The sequence below is a fragment of the Lolium perenne genome, chromosome 7 (genome assembly GCF_019359855.2).
Source record: "Lolium perenne isolate Kyuss_39 chromosome 7, Kyuss_2.0, whole genome shotgun sequence".
In the NCBI taxonomy this organism is placed as follows: Eukaryota; Viridiplantae; Streptophyta; class Magnoliopsida; order Poales; family Poaceae; genus Lolium; species Lolium perenne.
The window spans coordinates 62,495,397-62,516,917 of NC_067250.2; the positions used below are offsets into that span (position 1 = coordinate 62,495,397).

Genomic DNA, 21,521 nt, shown 5'->3' on the forward strand with positions numbered 1-21,521 from the left:
CCCGACAGATGACAAGTGTGCTACGGTAAAGCGCGTCTGTTGATGTACAAGAGGTGGAAATACGATTGACTATTCCGTCCCACTCCAGATCTTATGGTTAGCACGGGTATTACGGCACAAGAATCACTGGACGACATTTGTTGTTTAATCCTAGATGGATATAAACCCTTGCAATGGAACCTCCACCATATCCACACAATCCATGGTTCCATTGCCCACCACATAGTCATATTCATAGTTATGAAAATAGTGGTTTTGGTTTTTATGCAATAGTGATAAACATAGTACTTTGCAAGTAATTTGATAAAAATACTCGAATGACATGAGCAAGCGATGAACTTGCCTGAACACTGCAAAGTTTTGCAGTTGGATGGTGTGGACTGACCCTTGTCCTCTGTTTCTGAAAAATAGCATCATTGTCCGATAAGGGCAATGGTTAAAGAAACAATTATGCATGATTCCAGTTTTTAGGGTTTGTTCCCCCTTCCGATGTCTTATCATTTCATGTGAGAGGTTAATATTAAGAATGATTTGGGATACTTTATTTGGAGTAAAATACATCCTTGAAATGTTGTCAAGGTGTTTTTAAAGTCCAAAAGAATTTATGGACTTATTTTCATTATTGAAAATAATATATGTGATTTAAATGATTATTTTAATCCTCAAATTAAGTCTTATTCTTAGTTGTCTTCAAAAATTCCCTTTGATATTTTATTCAGATAGAGAATTTTATGCTGATCAATTTTCATATTTTTAATTATTTTTTTAGAGCTATTAAACATTTTCTATTTATTTTCAAAGTTTCTGGTTTAGTGGAAAATGTGAAATGACTAATTTGCCCCTGGACCCACCTGTCAGTGCGGCCCAGCGGGTTAGGTCGAACCCGAGCCACTCGTTCGGCTCGGTCGGCCCACTCGTCCCTTCCTCTCTTCCTCGCGCAGAAACCCTAACCCCTCCTCGTCTCTCTGGCGACCCGCGTCGCTCCGCCGTCGCCGAATTAATCCGGCCGTCTCTGGCCATCCCCGCCGGCGAGATCGATGCCAATCGAACCGCCGTTCGACGGCGCACCGTCTGGTCCGCGTCAATCTGACTTTCGCAGCCGTTCCTGCTCGCCCCCAACCTTGCTGTGCCTCGGCCGCACGGTTCCGTGAAGATCCGCCATTCACCGGCGTTCCTGGCGCCGTGGCGCCGTCGTGGTGATGCTGGCGTTGCGGCGAGGTGGTGGCCTGGCTCGGCTTGGCCTGGTGCCGCCGTTCGCCCGGCGTGTGCCGCCGTGCCGCCATGGATGTGCTTCTCTCCGCTACGCCTGTAAGTGCTCCCCTCCTTCTTCTTTCTGTACTCCTCCTCCTAGCTGAGCTATGGCTGTCTCTCTTCATGGAGATGCCATGGTGTGTCGTGCTGCTGTTGCGATGTGCTGCATCATAGTTGCTGCGCCTACCCCTGGCTGTGCTGCTGCTGCGCTCTGCTTGCCATGGCCTAGCTCTAGTGTTGTGCTTGTACTGGTGCTCTCCTCTCTCTAGCTTATGCTTGTGCTGCTAATCCTATGCTCATGCTCATGCTATTTCTTCTTCTGTGATGCCTCTATACTTGCTCATGAGCAAGCTGTGATGCTCATGGCTTTCCATGTTGCTCCAGCTGTTGTTGCTGTTACTGGATAGCCATGTGTAGCCTTGGTTCTTGCCCCTGGCTTGATTACTGTGAGCAATCCTTGCTTTTAGCAAGAGCCAGTGCTATTTGTGTGATGCTTATTGGACTCTGGCTCATGGTAGGCTCTGCTTGGTTTAACTGTTGTATGTATGCATCAATTCCTTGATGATGTGCTTCTGGATACAATCATGAAATTGTTTTGTATGATTATCTGTGATACAATTGTTGCTTAACTGTGGCTATTTCATTTGTATGATTCATGAATTGATGTCAGACTTGTCTCTGACAAGCACTTGCATAATTTGGCAAGCTCTGATGATCCAGTGATCATCAGGTGCATGTTGATTGCTTACCATCCTACTGCATGTGCCTTTCTGATGCTTATCCTTGTGTCTGTGTGACACACATACATGTGTTGGTATGTGTTGATGCTTGCTCAAGCATCAACTGATGCTTGCAGTGATCCCTTGGATCACTGGAAAGATGTTGGTGCTTTGATGACTTGTTTGTTTCATTTATCTGTATTTCCCTGCTTTATTAGATGGATAAATGATGTGAACTGTTTAGCAGTAATGATCTTATGGATGGATTTGATGTAGCTAGAGGGATGCCAACCACTGGTTGGGTACCCTAGCTCATACTGAACCCTCTTGGGTGATGATGTTGAAGGGATTCGTTGCATAGAAAACAAAAAAATTCCTACCGCGAACACGCAATCCAAGCCAAGATGCAATCTAGAAGACGGTAGCAACGAGGGGATGATCGAGACTCACCCTTGAAGAGTTCCAAAGCCTATAAGAGTAGGCTCTTATTGCTGCGGTAGACGTTCACTTGCCGCTTGCAAAAGCGCGTAGAAGATCTTGATCACGGCGCCACAATCGGGCAGCACCTCCGTACTCGGTCACACGTTTGGTGTTGATGAAGTCGACGTCCACCTCCCCGTTCCAGCGGGCAGCAGAAGTAGTAGCTCCTCTTGAATCTGGCAGCACGACGGCGTGGTGTCGGTGGTGGTGGAGAAACCCGGCGGAGCTTCGCTAAGCGTGCGGGAAGTGGTGGAGGAGAGAGGGCCGCTAGGGTATGGGAGAGGGGGGCGCCGGCCACTAGGGGGTGCGGCCACCTTGTGGTCTTGGGGTGGCCGACCCCCTCCCCTTGGCCCTCATTATATAGGTGGAACACCCAAGAGTTGGTCTACAAGTCTTCGAATAAGACCCCAAACCAAAACCTTCCATATCACATGAAACCTACCCAAGCTAGGACTCCCACTAGAGGTGGGATTCCCACCTTCCCTTGGGAGGGGGTGGCCGGCCACCATAGGTGGAGTCCACCTGGGACTCCACCCCCTAGGGTTGGCCGGCCATGGTGGTGGAGTCCCTTAGGGACTCCACCTTCCAAAGTGACTTTCTTCCGGAATATTCTAGAACCTTCTAGCACCTTCCATAAATGCACCGGATCATTTTCAAACTCATAAATGACTTCTTATATATGAATCTTATTCTCCGGACCATTCCGGAACTCCTCGTGATGTCCGGGATCTCATCCGGGACTTCGAACAAATCTTCGAACTCCATTCCATATTCAAGTTCTACCATTTCAACATCAAACTTTAAGTGTGTCACCCTACGGTTCGTGAACTATGCGGACATGGTTGAGTACTCTCTCCAACCAATAACCAATAGCGGGATCTGGAGATCCATAATGGCTCCCACATATTCAACGATGACTTTAGTGATCGAATGAACCATTCACATACGATACCAATTCCCTTTGTCACGCGATATTTTACTTGTCGGAGGTTTGATCATCGGTATCACTCTATACCTTGTTCAACCTCGTCTCCTGACAAGTACTCTTTACTCGTACCGTGGTATGTGGTCTCTTATGAACTTATTCATATGCTTGCAAGACATTAGACGACATTCCACCGAGAGGGCCCAGAGTATATCTATCCGTCATTGGGATGGACAAATCCCACTATTGATCCATATGCCTCAACTCATACTTTCCGGATACTTAATCCCACCTTTATAACCACCCATTTACGCAGTGGCGTTTGATGTAATCAAAGTACCTTTCCGGTATAAGTGATTTACATGATCTCAAGTGTCATAAGGACTAGGTAACTATGTATCGAAAGCTTATAGCAAATAACTTAATGACGTGATCTTATGCTACGCTTAATTGGGTGTGTCCATTACATCATTCATACAATGATATAACCTTGTTATTAATAACATCCAATGTTCATGATTATGAAACTAATCATCCATTAATCAACAAGCTAGTTAAGAGGCATACTAGGGACTCTTTGTTGTTTACATATCACACATGTATCAATGTTTCGGTTAATACAATTATAGCATGGTATATAAACATTTATCATAAACATAAAGATATATAATAACCACTTTTATTATTGCCTCTTGGGCATATCTCCTTCAGTCTCCCACTTGCACTAGAGTCAATAATCTAGATTACATTTGTAAAGATATAACACCTTGGCCTTCCGGTGCTTTATCATGTATTGCTCACGGGAGAGGTTTTAGTCAACGGATCTGACACGCTCAGAAACGTATGTATTTTGTAATTCATTTGCGTCTCAACGCATCACTCATTTCCAAATGAGTCGGCATTAAATATGTTTGGTCTTCTGGTGGAACCTTAATTCCGCGGTCTGAAATATGTCACTAATATTGTCACATACAATATAGCTTCAAAGTTCTGACTTTGTCGAAACTACACCAAGTTCTCAAAGAACCTCTTGACTTAACATCCTTTGTCATTGTCAAAACAATGACATACTCTGCCTTCTTTTGTAGAATCCGTCACAATATTTAGAACTCATCTAAATCTAGTATAGACAACTTCTATCTCATTGTGCTACCTTTTAAACAACACTTAGCCTAATTTGAGATTTGAAATTTATTTGTATATGTGATCAAACTAATATCGGTGCAACATTTTACAGCGATTTGTTTGTCATTACCCCATACAAAACTATATATATATATCCTTAGTTCTTCTAAAGTACTCAAGGATTTTCTTACTGTCATCCAATGATCATCATATGAATCATTTTGGTACATGCTCATAACACTTTAGAACACAGAACATCTGATTGTGTACATATTATTCGTGATCTATAATCACTCATGTGTTTTTACTCATTGAGTGTCAGATACACTTAAGTCTTGTTAAAATTTCACATGACAAGAACATTTTCTTAATATTTCTATATTGAACTATTTCAATATCCATTCTATGTACTTTGACTTAAACATATTATGTGTTTCAATCTATCTTCATAGATCTTGACACAAAATTTGTTTCAGTCCATATCCTTTCATTGAAGTTAATTTCTCAATGAAACCTTTTAATCAAGTATATAATTACATAATTTATAACCAACTAATTGTCATCTACATAAGTATTATAAATATGTCTCAGCGCTCCCACTTAATTTCTTGCAAATGCAAGCCTCTTCATCGTCTCTGATGAAATCAAAAACTCTTTGACTATTTCATCCGGTGAAGATTCCAACTCCATGATACTCACTTCATCCAATTGAAGTTTGTATATCTATCTAGTATTCCACGGACCAGCAAAACTCTTGGTTGTATCTTGTATACATCTTTAATACACACTTCTGTTAAGTAATGTATTTTGCCATCATATCTCATAAAAGAAATATGTAGTGATTACTAGAATAATCCACATAGACTATAAGCATTGCCACGGAAGATCTAATCTTATCGTAGTCAACTCTTTGAACTTTGTTGTAAACAACTTTTCGACAAGTCGAGCTTCTTCAAGGATATTTCATCCAAGTCCATCAATTTTATAGATCTATTTACTTTCAGAAAGTATTTATCTATCTTGGATTTCATGGCGTATAGCCATTTTAACGGAGTCAGGACCCATCATAACTTCTTTGTTTGTAGTTGGTTTATCATTGTTCAAAATCAATCCTTTGTCCACAAATCATTTATTTGATCACAAAGTAAACCATACATACAAGGTTCAATATGTACTTCGATCTCCATGGCTAAAACACTTTGTAGTCATGAGAGCCATGATCGTCGTGGTCGCTTCCGGAACCAATTTCCGATGCTGCGCTACTCTGATCATTATGCTCAGGTTCATAAACCTTATCAAGTTCTATTGTCCTCCCACTCAAAAACTTCGCTAGAAAACAATTTCTTGGAAATAAGCAAGTAACATTAACAAACACTTTTGTCGTTTACTTCATAGTGGAAAGAATTCCCAATCAATTCTTTGGGATAACCAACAAAGACATTCATCCGCTTTTGGTTGTAAACTTTTAGACCAAAATTTAAGAAAAGACTATCAGGTTTTATACCCATGCCATAACTCGTATGGTGTCATTTCAACGGATCATGATGATGCTCTATTTAGTGTAAAAGCGGTAGTCACTAAAGCATAATCCACAAAAATATAATGGCATTGATATTTTATCTCATCATTGATCCAACAAGGTTTGGATACATCTTTCGGATACTATATCATCATTATGATACTCCAAGAAATGTGAGTTGTAGAACAATTTCATGACTCTCTTAGATGTTCGCTAAAACTCGTAATTCAAATATTTTCCAAATGATCCAATCATAGATATTTGATTTTTCTATTACGACGATTTCCACTTCATGCTGAAATTTATTTGAATCCATTCAAATGTTTCAAACTTCTTCCTTATCGAATATATCCACATATATATACTCAATTCATTGTTGGAAGTTTTCATTAAGTAGAAGAATCTCCCGCACACAACTATGCCCAGTGAGCCACATATATCATCATATATGTTTTCACTAAGTTAGTTGCCCGTTCAACTCTTGGCCTATGAACGGTATTTTAGTCATTCTTTTTAGAAAAGATTTGCAAGCGCCAAACGATTCAAAAAATCAAATGACTCCAAAAATCCATTTGCATGGAGTTCCTTCATGCGTTCCTCTCTAACATGACCTAAATGGCGGTTCCACAAATAAGTGGAATTCAAATCATTTGCCTTATGGCATTTTAGCGTCAGTATTATGTGTGTGTGTTTCACCATTAAGATTTATAATAACTTATCCATCGTACATGGAGTAATGTCATAATTTGAACAACTCATTGTTTTTATTTGACCAGAGCAAAATAAAAATTATTATGTTCTTTATTATAAATCCTAAGGGCTAGATAGAATGCCAACGACGAACATAATAACACTTTATTTTTGTTCCAGACGTGTATTCCTATCATATTCCCTGTCAGTCACTTAGGCCATTGTATTCTTGTATTGCGTTGTTTTGTATGACACTTCATACTAACCAATATGGTACAAATACCCAAGAATTTCATTGTGTGACCAAACGAGGAATACATCCATAACATGTATATCATTTATATACACCTGAGCTAGACTTTCTAATCTTTTCTTTCTTTCTGCCAATAATCTTTTGTAGTTTTTCTTTTAGCTTTCCTCATTATTCAGAAAAACACTTCAACATCAATAACTTCTAGGTTTGTTGGTCAAATACCAATAACCTTGAGGTTCTTCCTTTGAAGTTGATCATCATATGACAAGTGTTCCGGATTTCACTATTAGTAACTTTGTAATATGATGAACAATTTCACTCATAATTTTATCCATTGTATCATGATGACTTTCTGAGACCATGTCTGTACATGCTAGGCTCATAAAGTTTAATATTAGTATTCGCATGTGCAAATCTAGCTTGCACCCGTTGTATGCACACGTAGAATCTATAACACCCGATCATCACGTGATGCTTCGAAACGACGAGTCTTAGCAACGGTGCATACTAAGGATGATAACTTCATGGATATGCGAATATTATTAGTGCCCCAATAGTTGGAGGATTGTGACGCCTGGCGTCTTCAACCTTCATACATTCCCATAAAACTTATGAGTTTATGTAGTCTCACCAAATTTATATTCTATCATCTTGCAATAAGGTCTTAGATATCACATATATCTCATACCTTGATTATTTCTGAAAACTAAATTTTCAGCTCCTTACTTTTCAAACAGATTTGAACTTCAAGTTTCACGGAGACAAGATAACTTTAGGTACTAATTGAAACCATAGCTCTTTGAATCAACAATGTGAGGTTTACTAAAAGTTTGCAATAGGACTTAATCAATTCTTGATTCTTTAACAATACGGTACCAATCCGTAAAGTTTCTTATCAGATTTTAACAGAATTTCTATCTCAATTACAAGACTAGCGCATAGTAGTAAACGGATGCCAATACTACAAAATTAATTCAAAATACTACCCAGACTATGTTTATGATAATTAGTTCATGTTTTAATCTAATTACTAATGAACTCGCACTTAATACAACATCCCTCATAGTTGTTAAGTGGTACACGATCCAAATCCACTACACCAAAACCGATCATCACGTGAGATGATGTAGCTTCAATAGTGAACATCAACATGTTGATCATATCATCCATATGACTCGTGTTCAACCTTTCGGTTTCCGTTGTCCCGAGGCCATGTCTGTACATGCTAGGCTCGTCAAGCAAACCCAAGTATTCCGCGTGTGCAACATGGCTTACACCCGTTGTATATGAATGTTGAATCTATCACATCCGATCATCACGAGATGCTTTGAAACGACGAACTTTGGCAACAGTGCATACAAGGGGAGAACACTTTATTATCTTGATATTAATGTGAGGGATCATCTTATAATGCTACCGTCGCGATCTAAGCAAAATAAGATGCATAAAAGGATTAACATCACATGCAGTTCATATGTGATATGATATGGCCCTTTTGTCTTAGCGCCTTTGATCTTCATCTCCAAAGCACGGACATGATCTCCATCATCTTCGGGTATGATCTTCATCATCGTCGGCGTAGCGTCAAGGTCAATGGCGCCGTCTTCATGATTGTCCTCCATGTAGCAACTATTACAACTACTTTGAAATACTACTCAACATGAAATTTAAAGACAACCATAAGGCTCCTGCCGGTTGCCACAATACAATAATGATCATCTCATACATATTCATCATCACATTATGGCCATATCACATCACCAAACCCTGCAAAAACAAGTTAGACGTCTCTAATTTGGTTTGCATATTTTACGTGGTTTTGGGTTTTCGATAGAGATCTAATCTACTTACGAACATGAACCACAACGGTGATACTAATGTTGTCAATAGAAGAGTAAATTGAATCTTCACTATAGTAGGAGAGACAGACACCCGCAAAGCCTCTTATGCAATACAAGTTGCATGTCGAACGAGGAACAAGTCTCATGAACGCGGTCATGTAAAGTTAGTCCGAGCCGCTTCATCCCACTATGCCACAAAGATGCAAAGTACTCAAACTAAAGACAAAAAGAGCATCAACGCCCACAAAACCATTGTGTTCTACTCGTGCAACCATCTATGCATAGACACGGCTCTGATACCACTGAAGGGATTCGTTGCATAGAAAACAAAAATTTTCCTACCGCGAACACGCAATCCAAGCCAAGATGCAATCTAGAAGACGGTAGCAACGAGGGGATGATCGAGACTCACCCTTGAAGAGTTCCAAAGCCTATAAGAGTAGGCTCTTATTGCTGCGGTAGACGTTCACTTGCCGCTTGCAAAAGCGCGTAGAAGATCTTGATCACAACGCCACAATCGGGCAACACCTCCGTACTCGGTCACACGTTCGGTGTTGATGAAGTCGATGTCCACCTCCCCGTTCCAGCGGGCAGCGGAAGTAGTAGCTCCTCTTGAATCCGGCAGCACGACGGCGTGGTGTCGGTGGTGGTGGAGAAACCCGGCGGAGCTTCCCTAAGCGTGCGGGAAGTGGTGGAGGAGAGAGGGCCGCTAGGGTTTGGGAGAGGGGGGCGCCGACCACTAGGGGGTGCGGCCACCTTGTGGTCTTGGGGTGGCCGGCCCCCTCCCCTTGGCCCTCATTATATAGGTGGAACACCCAAGAGTTGGTCTACAAGTCTTCGAATAAGACCCCAAACCAAAACCTTCCATATCACATGAAACCTACCCAAGCTAGGACTCCCACTAGAGGTGGGATTCCCACCTTCCCTTGGGAGGGGGTGGCCGGCCACCATAGGTGGAGTCCACCTGGGACTCCACCCCCTAGGGTTGGCCGGCCATGGTGGTGGAGTCCCTTCGGGACTCCGCCTTCCAAAGTGACTTTCTTCCGGAATATTCTAGAACCTTCTAGCACCTTCCATAAATGCACCGGATCATTTTCAAACTCATAAAATGACTTCCTATATATGAATCTTATTCTCCGGACCATTCCGGAACTCCTCGTGATGTCCGGGATCTCATCCGGGACTTCGAACAAATCTTCGAACTCCATTCCATATTCAAGTTCTACCATTTCAACATCAAACTTTAAGTGTGTCACCCTACGGTTCGTGAACTATGCGGACATGGTTGAGTACTCTCTCCAACCAATAACCAATAGCGGGATCTGGAGATCCATAATGGCTCCCACATATTCAACGATGACTTTAGTGATCGAATGAACCATTCACATACGATACCAATTCCCTTTGTCACGCGATATTTTACTTGTCGGAGGTTTGATCATCGGTATCACTCTATACCTTGTTCAACCTCGTCTCCTGACAAGTACTCTTTACTCGTACCGTGGTATGTGGTCTCTTATGAACTTATTCATATGCTTGCAAGACATTAGACGACATTCCACCGAGAGGGCCCAGAGTATATCTATCCGTCTATTGGGATGGACAAATCCCACTGTTGATCCATATGCCTCAACTCATACTTTCCGGATACTTAATCCCACCTTTATAACCACCCATTTACGCAGTGGCGTTTGAATTAATCAAAGTACCTTTCCGGTATAAGTGATTTACATGATCTCATGGTCATAAGGACTACGTAACTATGTATCGAAAGCTTATAGCAAATAACTTAATGACGTGATCTTATGCTACGCTTAATTGGGTGTGTCCATTACATCATTCATACAATGATATAACCTTGTTATTAATAACATCCAATGTTCATGATTATGAAACTAATCATCCATTAATCAACAAGCTAGTTAAGAGGCATACTAGGGACTCTTTGTTGTTTACATATCACACATGTATCAATGTTTCGGTTAATACAATTATAGCATGGTATATAAACATTTATCATAAACATAAAGATATATAATAATCACTTTTATTATTGCCTCTTGGGCATATCTCCTTCAGATGTGATGGCTGGAAGTGTTGGCTGTGGGTTGAGGTGGCCCTGACAGCCCTTTGGTGCTGTCATGGTAGCTCCCCTTTCTCTGTGGCTTGCTGTGGTGAATAGTTGCTCACTGGTTGATCCAAAACTGGACTTCCAGTGGCCTTTTGATGTTGACAAAGTATATAGACAAGAAATTGTCTATAGTCTGATGGCATAAATAGCTGTAGGTGTTAAGTGTGTGGGCTAGGCTAGCTGTGACTTCATCTTTTGCTGGATTTCTTTAGTTATGCATTAATTTGCATAACTGCTGTTCCCATAGGATGATTGCCTAATGGTCTTTACCCATATTTGCTTGCACCAAATGGCTTTACAGCCAAATGATGACACAAACAGGGTTCTACCCTCTTTTGCTTCTGTGACTTGTGCATATGCTGCATTAGTATGAGCAAAACCTTGCTTGCTCATGATTTATTGGTATACCTCACTCCAGCTCCTAGAAATGGGTGTTGGTGTAGAGGTTCAGCTGCTGGTTGATTTCTTGGCTTGCCCTGCTCCTCCTTGCAAGCTTGATGCTTGGTTAATTTCTGGTGATTGGGGAATAGGTGAGACAGCTCTGGCTGTTCACCTGTTCTTGGTGTTCTTGAGCTGTTCTTGCTATCTGGTGACTTACCCTGCTGCTTTGTCGATGAATGAGCTAGGGTTTACTGTGGAAAAGGTTTTATATGCCTGGCCCTTGCTTCTCTGGTCGATGACTTGCACGGCATGTGTTGGTGACTCCTCTCTGTGCTGTGTGTGTGTGTTGCATGCACACAGCCTTGTGAGCAGGCTGTGTGTGTGTATACCAGATGCTTTGCACTTGGGCTTTGGGAGGATCAGCTCGGCAGAGTTGATCATATCTTCTCAATTTTCATTTCTTTGCTAATCTGCCAAGTGGCTATGTTTGATTTGTGTTTTATGCAGGGATCAAGATGATGATCCAGATGGACATGAAGATCATGAAGTCCAAGATCAAATGAAGATTACCTTGTAGTATTTAGGATAGAATCTTACCTTGTACTTTTCTTTTTATTTTCTTTTTCTATTTTTCCAATTTGTGTAATGTGTTGTAATATTTCATATTTCTATTCTGAGTATTGTAATTGACAATGTATCATGTGTGATTATCAATAGAGCTCCAATTTTCCTTAATGAGCTTTATATAATTGTTGTACTATTTATATTCTTGATTACTTATAATTGTTTATTGATTTATCTCAAGTTTGAATTGTGAGATATCAATTTAATGTTTGAATTTGAAATTCAAATTCAACTTTGGTTTGAATTCAATAATGCAACTTAAATTTGAATTCAATCATGCAACTTAAGATTGTGATGCAATATCTCTTCTCTCTTCTCAAAACCCTAATGTAGTTGAATAAGAGCAAGTTTGTCGCACTCTCGAAACCCTAACCCTGTAAGGTGTCGAGAGAGAAACTTGTCCCCCTTAGTTTTGTTTTAAAAGCGCGAAATTTCCCCAGAATTTACGATGCAATGCACATCCCTTTTTAAAATCTACCCCTCGATCGTCTCTAAACCTGGGACATTACAGCTTTTCTCACAATTCAGATAAATTCATTAAGGTTGAGCTACTAAAAAAATTTGGTGAGTGCACATTCCATTATGATGTCAGGATCAAGATGACAACTCAGGAAGCTCAACTTCACTGTCAATTCATTTGGCTCCTTTGATTTTGTGGGTGCACTTCCATACAGTATACACGGTACTGAAATTTATCAGTAAAGTTAAGTCTGATCTTCATGGAGAGCATAAACTTCACAGGGATGGTGATGAAAAAAACAGCAAATTGGCTAATACTTCGTCCAGCGAGAGCCTGAAGGTTCAGATAGCCCCATCGCATGCAAGAATCATTCTTTGCTTTCCTTATGAGCCCTCTTGGGATTTAAGTCGCCCGTCCATCTTGGATAAGTTCCTTGTCCTCGACCACACGTTATCTCAGAAAGCCCCTTCCCCACTTCAAAATGAAAGATCTAATGATGGTCATCCGAGCACACCATCTACTTCACTCCATTTGGCTACTGGGAACTTTGACATCTACTTCATTAAACCTGTCGGTGTATTGGATGGTAGAATCGGCTCTTTGAGCAGGCAAACTTTCTCTGCTTTGAAGATTTTATCGGTGACTAGATCCGAATATCATGACTCCAGCATTAGAATGTGCCGGAAAAGTCATCCTGTAACTTGCCCTGAGATGGTGAACAAAGTATGGAGTTTGCCAAACCTACACGACCAGAAGATTACTCAGAAAGAAAATAACAAATGGGTCGGCGTTGCCTCTTCTACAACTTCACAAGATCTTGTAGAGTCAAGTTTTACTATACGCCAGGAGCTCATTCAGAGCACTGAATTCTTGCTGCATGTTCAACTTCCTTGTGTTTCAGTTCATCTCAATAAGAAGGATTGTGGACAACTAAATCAGCTGCTAGATCTCATAGTTGATGGGCTGTCAGATGTAGCAACAGGCAGTTCTGAAAATGGCAAGGACAAAAACAGCGAAGTTGCCATTCAAACATCTGTCATTTTTGAATGCAGCATGTTGGATATTTGCACTGAGTTGGATGAAGCTGTGGAAGTTAGTCCTTCATTGCAGACAGAACTAGAAGGCTCCTGGAATCGCCTCAAGTTGTCCGTTTCAAAATTGTCTCTGTGCTCATTTTCTAATGTTGGTGGGGTCAATAATTCCAGTTTTCTTTTGGTGAATCATGGTGAAGGTGAGCTTTGGGGTTCTGTTAGTGGTACAGATGATCAAACTTGTGAAGAAAGCAAAGATTTTCAACTAGTTATTTGCAAGGACTCCGCTAGTCAGCGGGGTGACGGTGAAGGGAACAATGTATTGTCTTTTGGAACTGCTGGCTGTTCTGTGACCCACATCAGGAACCCAAAGCTACAAGAGAATTATACTTCTGTCAATGTTCGTTCTGGGACACTTGTGGCACCTGGTGGACGAATGGATTGGATCAGTGCAATATCTTTGCTGTTCAGTTCAGGTTCAAGTGGATCTGAACAATCCAGTAATAGTAGTAGCACAAATAGTTCAGAGGCTGGTGAACCTTTTTGGTCATCTTTTTTCCTTGAGTTGGCTGATGTTGCTCTGAGCTATGAACCTCACCGGAAAAATTCTACATTTGGTGCTGAAGCTCCAGATTGCAAGTCTTTTTCATGCCTTTTAGCTACCTCTTCATTTAAACTTCATAGCAAATCTGCATCAGACTCCGCAGCTACTGATTTTGACATCCAACTACGAGATCTCGGGCTTCTCATCTGTGGATCATCTGGTTCAAAAAATGTTACTTGCGGTTATGATGTGGATTACCTCCGTCAAATGGGCTATGCTAAGATTGGCCATAATACATTCGTTGAAGCTGCTCTACGAATTGATACTTCCTTTTGGAAGCTTGAAATATCCGAGTCACAATTTGATATTGGTACCTGCCGTGATTCAACATATGGTCTTGTCCATTTGGTTTCTCAATTACAGAAGCTATATGCTCCAGATATGCGGGATGCCTTAGTTCATCTCCAATCTAGGTGGAATATTGTCCAACAGGCAAACACGCAAAATATGGCCAGTGATGCATCAGATATGTCAGAGAACAGCACTGACAGCTTCGCAGATTCAGCAGAGTCCAAGTCTGACGGTTTGCTTGATGACATAATTGATAATGCTTTTTACAGTGACCAGGCCAACACAACCTACAATTTCTGGGACAGAAATTGTCATAACTCATTTAGTAACAGTGAAGTGAATGTTGAGTATGAGATGAGTATGATTAACCCTGAGGCAACTGATGCCTGTGTTTCACACATTTCGCTTGGATCATCATTAGTCACTCCAGCAGACAGTACTGCTCAAATACCACAAAAGCAGAACTCCTGTCCTGACCACATCATTGACTCTTATTATATGCCTGATCTTCTGAATTCATCATCATCATCTCGTAAAGTAAACCATCAGTGCACATCTGGTGATGATGCTTGTAAAGTCGTGGACTGCGATGATGGTGGATGGTACAGCAATACTCCCTTGACGATAGTTGAAAACCATGTCTCAAAAAGGAACAACCCGCATGGAGAGCATGTGTTCCAACAAGAAGGTGATCATGCTGTTCGCAACTTGAATTCTGATGAATCTTGCAATCTGAAAGGCCAGATTCTTATTCATGATATAGATGTTAAGTGGCGAATGTATGCTGGAGATGACTGGTCATTAGCTGAGAACGATTTAACTAGCCGTATGTGCTCAAATGGAAGAGATAGGAGCTCTTCTTTGGAGTTTATCGTGTCAGGGCTCAGTATGCAATTTGATATGTATCCAGATGGGGATGTTTCTGTTTCTAAGTTAGCCATCTCTGCCCAGGACCTAAATCTTTGTGACCAAAATACGCATGCTCCATGGAAAATGGTACACATATATTTTTGGCTAAATTTCATTGATAAATTGTTTTTATCACCAATTGATGCTAAACTTCTGTGTTTTCGTAAAAGGTTCTTGGATGCTATGACTCAAAGGGCTACCCAAGAGAATCTTGCTCCCCTGCATTCAAGTTAGAACTGGAGTCTGTAAGGCCTGAACCAGAGGCTCCTTTGGAAGACTACAGGTATGTGCAGCACTAGATTGCATACACAACGAATTAATCTACTCCGTACTGGAAAAGATATTTCCTTGTTTCTGTGCTCTGTACTGTGTTCGTCCTTCATTCGATACTTAGACATATTCAAATGGTTAAAGGTAAATATTACTGTAAGGGTATCCCTTATACATCATACATATACATATTACATGCAAGACATCCTTTAATCTGGTGGATTGTAGTAAAGTAACCTATGTGTTGGTTGCAGAACATTGTGAGATTAAGTTGTATACTTGGCTAATGTAAGGGTATATGGAACATGTCATTTTAACAGTTCAATAGCAGACATAATTTATTCGTAGTAATTGGATCTAATCTGATGTAGTGTTTTGACCCAATTCCACTATTATAGTTGCTTATGCATATTGTTAACGCTTTGGAAGTTCTGAGAAAAGTTCCAGATAGCAGATCCATATTCTTCATGCATATTTGGTTGGTTGTTTATGAAGCATTGTTGCTCTTTAGACCTTTGACCTTATAACTAATTTGTGTCTCTGCCATACTTTAGTGTTAAATTGTAGTTCCAAGGAATTAGCTGGCTATTTTTCAACTCCTATCTGACACCTTTTATGCTCCCTCAGTGTGTCGATTAACCCTCTTCTCTTGCATCTTTCTTCAGGTTATGCCTTGAGATTTTGCCTCTTCAATTACATCTTGATCAGGGGCAACTGAACTTCCACATCAGTTTCTTCCAGATTGAATCTAGCAACAGCAACCCTCATCTGTCTTACGAAAATGAGATTGTTGGTATGGACAGCACAACATATGGAAGCGCTGCAATTGTGGATGAGGCATTACTTCCTTTCTTTCAGGTATTTGAACTTACAATGACTGTTTCCCTCTTAATCACGGGACTTCATAGGGATCACATGAGAACTTTCTGCACCCAGTAACCTGGCATACTAAAAAAAAATACGAACGCCAACAGTCATCGAGTTCTTCCGTTTTTTCATTTTTTGCACTAGTAAGCAATAGCCAGCTGGGCTCTGTTTGTCTTCAGTGAACAATCTAATATTTTTCTATGGTGCCAGAAATTTGACGTGAAGCCTCTGGTTCTGCATATTAATTATATTCCTCGCCAGTTTGATCCTATTGCACTTGGCAAAGGAAATTATGCAGAACTTCTCAACATCCTTCCATGGAAGGTAATTCGTTGTTGCATAAGAAATACTTTAGAGCAGTTAGTTCACTGATGATTATCTGTGTACCAACAGACAACCCTGAAATATTTTTTGTGTGCAGGGAATTGATTTGAAGCTTAAGAATGTTTCTGCAATGGGTGTTTACGGGTGGAACAGTATATGTGAAACAGTAGCTGCGGAGTGGCTGGAGGACATTTCCAAAAATCAGGTCCTGATTTTCCCCATGCACAACTGTACATTTAGACATGCTTATTGTTGTATACATGGACATGTACATACTTAATACACTCGATATCATAAAGAAACACAGATTAAATATGCGGTGCTTCATGTCAAAGCATATGTACTTCTGCAAAATAAAGAGAACTGTAAATCTGCTTTGTCTTGCAAAAAGAAATCCTGCCCTCACCTGAATTGACAATATGCTGCTTGTGTAGGTCCATAAATTGTTAAAAGGGCTCCCACCTATAAAATCATTAGTTGCTGTCGGTTCAGGCACTAAGAAATTGGTTTCACTACCATTCAAAAGCTACAAGAAGGACCGCAAGTTGCTCAAGGGAATGCAAAGAGGTAAGCTAGATCTACACTATTCTACGACACTGATATGAACAATTATCTAACATTTCTGTTGAAGTGTTAATAATATGTGATGTTATCATATTAATAAATCAATTAGTTAATGATGATATGTGTTGCAAGAAATATTGACTGTCTTACATGCCGTTTGACAGGTGCGGTTGCTTTCATCAGAAGTGTGTCCATCGAAGCTGTAGGGCTTGGCGTCCATTTAGCAGGGGGAGCTCATGATTTGCTTTTGAAGACAGAACGTGCACTTACAGCTGTTCCACCTCCTTCAACCTCGCGCGAAGCAAGAAAACCCAAAGACAATATAAGAGCCAACCAGCCTGAAGGTGCACATCAAGGGTTGAAGCAGGTATTGTCTGAATTGCGTGATAAAAGCATCTCCTGTTCTGCCAATAAAAGACAATTAAATCTTCAGGAGGCACCTGCATTGCAAATGTCTTGTTTCGATCTATTTTGTTTTGTTAGAAATGGACCTTAAAATTGGTTCCTGTTAATATCTCTGAACTCTATCTAGTTCTGAAGCCTAACATAATATAAGACGGTTCATTTCTTGCCTAATGTTATTAATATTCACTTGAAACTAGCAAGGTGGCCCTCGAACACCCGAGGGCAGCACCTATACTCTTTAATTTTTTAGTCTTATTGTCCTTTGACTATTTATATAGTCTTATATATTCATATTGTGTCACAATGTATTAATATATGATACGGTTTTGTAACCACCGAATACATTGCGAATAAAATATAAGAACTGCATACAACATCTCTAATCATATTTGCTTATTCATGCAAATAATAATTCCGTTATTTTAAAAAATGATACTTATGGTGATATGTTTAATTTTTATATGGTATTATATTTCAATTTTAAAAATGTCTATTCGATGTTAATAGATGACCCATTTAAGAAACTGAGTATTTTATCATTTCAAGTTGTGTGTAATCTATAGACTTTTATAAGGATCTAATTATATTGATAATGACTATTATATCAACAAAATTGTTTTAATGGCACTGCATTTTAATGTAGTATTGTCGCTCGATCCCTAATGGTCGCCTATTATAATAAATGTTTCTTATACAGCCATATATGATAATTTTTTAATCATTTGTTGATGATATGGACCAAATGTTTAATTCACCTAGGACAGAAAATAGCATTGTAATCACTCGTTTGATATATAAACATTGAAATTTGTAAATATTTTGCCTTATATTCAATTTTTCTTTTCCTAGCGTGCAGATGCACACTTGAATGGAAACCTTTAGTTTATTCTTTTAGAATCTGTCTATCCATTTTTTCTAATCTGTACTTTCATTTTGAAAAAACTTTTGTTACGTGTCCATCTTTGATGCTCATCTAGGTAACAATAATTTTAGTATATTTGTTGATGATCACCTACATGACATGCTATATATTATTATAGTTCGTGTAACATTTTTAGACTTTAAATCTTAACCATTAAAATTAAGGTTGCTAGATCAAATAATTTCAGTATATCTGGATTAACGTGGTGTCTCGAAAAAGAACTGTATAAGGTTGATAGATCAAATAATTTCAGTACATCTGGATTAACGTGTTGTCCCGGAAAAGATCTGTATTTTTTTAATATATAATAGTATATTTGTTGATGATCATCTACATGACTTGCTATATATTATTATAGTTCGTTTAACATTTTTAGGCATTAAATATTAGCCATTAAAATGAAGGTTGCTAGATCAAATAATTTCAGTACTGGATTAACGTGGTGTCTCGAAAAAGAACTGTATAAGGATGATAGATCAAATAATTTCACTATATTTGGATTAACGTGTTGTACCGAAAAAGAACTGTATTTTTTTAATATATAATAGATGAATAGATGTAAGACTTTAGAACCAAGAATTAAATAAAAGAATTAACATTTAATAAACACATTTTTTTGGTTTTATTGGAAAGCTAGAGTCCTAGAGTTATACGTCTATCTAGGCTCATCTTTTTTTCTCATGAATCCTTTTTTTTTTACGTCATATGCATGGTACGTGCTAGAGTTCTAGAGTTATACGTCTATCCAGGCACATCTTTTTTTTATCATGAATCCTTTTTTTCACGTCATACACATGGTACGTGATTTCCCTTCCGTATTTAGCGCATATACTTATTATTAAACGTGACAAGCATGGTTACACAGTTATGTAACTATTAGTGTTTTGTTCAATCCTATCCGTAATTTATAGATCTAACGGTTAAAATAATTCTTATGATGTGGATTAACGTGGTGCCTCTATTTTAGACCTCCGTATTATGCTTTTAGTATATAATAGATTTGTCCAGGCCTATGAAAGTTTAACTGATGGGCTTGGAAGGACAGCTTCTGCTTTGATTGGCAATCCTATCAAGGTTTATAATCGTGGGGGTGGCCCTGGTTCAGTGTTGGCTACTGCAATATGTGGAGCTCCAGCTGCTGCAGTAGCTCCAGTATCAGCTTCTGCTCGTGCTGTACATTATGCACTTCTTGGGCTAAGAAACAGGTGAGTTTTTGCTCGTTCTCAAATACTGCTGGAAACAGTCTATAGATACAGGCATACATCATTTAGTTACAACCATCATAATGGACTATTGACTTCGCTTTTCCTGTCTTCCTGATTTCTTAAATTCGTTCATTTCTGTCCTCAACAGGCTGTCGATATGTATCAATTTATTCTATGTATGTAGTAGGTCAAGTGGTTAAATATTATGGGAGGGCGGGAGTAGAATTTGCTCTTTATTCACATGTATTGTCAGTGCTTATCAGCTTGCAGTTGGCAGTGGGCACTTCACATTTTATATTATGGGACAGAGGGAGTAGAATTTGCTCTTTAATCACATGTATTGTCAGTGCTTATCAGCTTGCAGTTGGCAGTAGGCACTTCACATTTTAGACACTGCATGCACATTTATGTTACCAACAATGATCTATGGTGAAGCTAAACCGTGCAAGAACTATGCAATTGAATTCTACTCCCTCCGTCCCATAATATAAGATGTAACACGGAGGGAGTATAAACCAAGCTTGTAATATATTGGACAATCCATCTGTAATGTTATTCTTTTAAAAGAATTACCTGTCGACAGTAAGAAAGATAATATTAAGGAATACCTTCGATGTTTTGTGGAGGTCCTAACAATATATTTCGGGCCAAAGAAAAATAATGCAGCTGATTTGTTCCTTCGCAGTAACCTGGTTTTGCACTGACCGAGCTAAGTGTTGCTGAACATTTGCTGTTATTGGTACATTATTCTTACTTTTTGTATATTTCTCACAGCCTGGATCCTGCACACAAGAAAGAATCTGCATACAAATATTCCGGGCCTTCTCAATCATAGACTTCATTCATGAGGAGGCTGGTTAAGCTATGGTCATATCGCCATCGTCTCTATGGAAGAGGAGCGGTTGAAGAGCACCTGTTTTGATTCCATAAAGTGGTGGTGGGCTAACTTGTACAGCGTAAGTGAGAGTTCCGTGTTGCTGTATTGCTAGAGACCATCTGTTTTGTTCTTAATGGAGTTTCTGATACATCCATGCAGGTGTACAGCTTTTAGCGTAGGTTATATGTGGCATCAATGCCCTTCTATAGTATGCAAGTTAATACACACCATGGGTTGTAGTCACCACACGTAGGTTCTTAATGAAGTTTTGTAAGCTCCTGGCCTAGTTTGACCTAAGGTAGAGGGAGGGGCAATGGCCCCAGATTTGTACATAAGTTTGTTGCTTTCTGAGCTGTGCAGATGTAAATAGTAACTCTTCTGTTTCGGTTGCTAGTATGTTTATGGGCTTGCTAAACCGCCAATGATACATCCTCACGCTTTGCAAGTGTAAATATTAGTATTACCAGGTTTTCTGTACTCTGTAAAGTTGTTGCTTTCTCAGCTACTATTATATAACTCTTGTTCTTTGATTTTTGACTCTGGTGAGAGTGCATTGTCTTACTTTCGTCAAATATTCGCAGTTAAATAATTTGCCCATTTTGTTATGGCAGAGATCAAAGTGCGGTTTAACACGTGATGAGCTTTAGCTGAAAAGTGCAAACGGTGCTTTGGACTGCATAATCCTGATTCAATTTTTTTTTTTGCTTATAAATAACTCATTATTGTTCCCGAACTTAAAATTTCGTGATAACTGAAACTGATTTATGAATTTTGGAAAAGCAATCAGAACCTTTTGCAACCTGAAAAATACTATTCTAGCTCAGTTGTTCACCAAGACTACAGAGCAAGTGTT

At 39.5% G+C, this 21,521-nt stretch overlaps 1 protein-coding gene across 1 annotated transcript; it reads left to right on the top strand.

Moving 5' to 3' along the window:
• Nucleotides 1–1,281: 1,281 nt before the first annotated feature.
• On the top strand, nucleotides 1,282–20,919 carry LOC127315990 (autophagy-related protein 2-like). The gene is made up of 11 exons (XM_071823915.1): nucleotides 1,282–1,308; nucleotides 12,532–15,321; nucleotides 15,405–15,517; nucleotides 16,170–16,362; nucleotides 16,582–16,695; nucleotides 16,793–16,900; nucleotides 17,130–17,262; nucleotides 17,424–17,626; nucleotides 19,595–19,791; nucleotides 20,566–20,747; nucleotides 20,828–20,919. Exons 1-10 carry the CDS (start codon nucleotides 1,282–1,284, stop codon nucleotides 20,624–20,626), a joined length of 3,939 nt encoding a protein of 1,312 aa, XP_071680016.1. The 3' UTR covers nucleotides 20,627–20,747; nucleotides 20,828–20,919.
• Nucleotides 20,920–21,521: the final 602 nt, after the last annotated feature.

Coding starts and splice junctions, on each gene's coding strand:
- LOC127315990 (XM_071823915.1), top strand. CDS start 1,282: ATGGATGTGCTTCTCTCCGCTACGCCT. Junction 1,309..12,531: donor TGCTTCTCTCCGCTACGCCT/GTAAGTGCTCCC, acceptor TTATGATGTCAG/GATCAAGATGACAACTCAGG. Junction 17,263..17,423: donor GCTCAAGGGAATGCAAAGAG/GTAAGCTAGATC, acceptor GCCGTTTGACAG/GTGCGGTTGCTTTCATCAGA.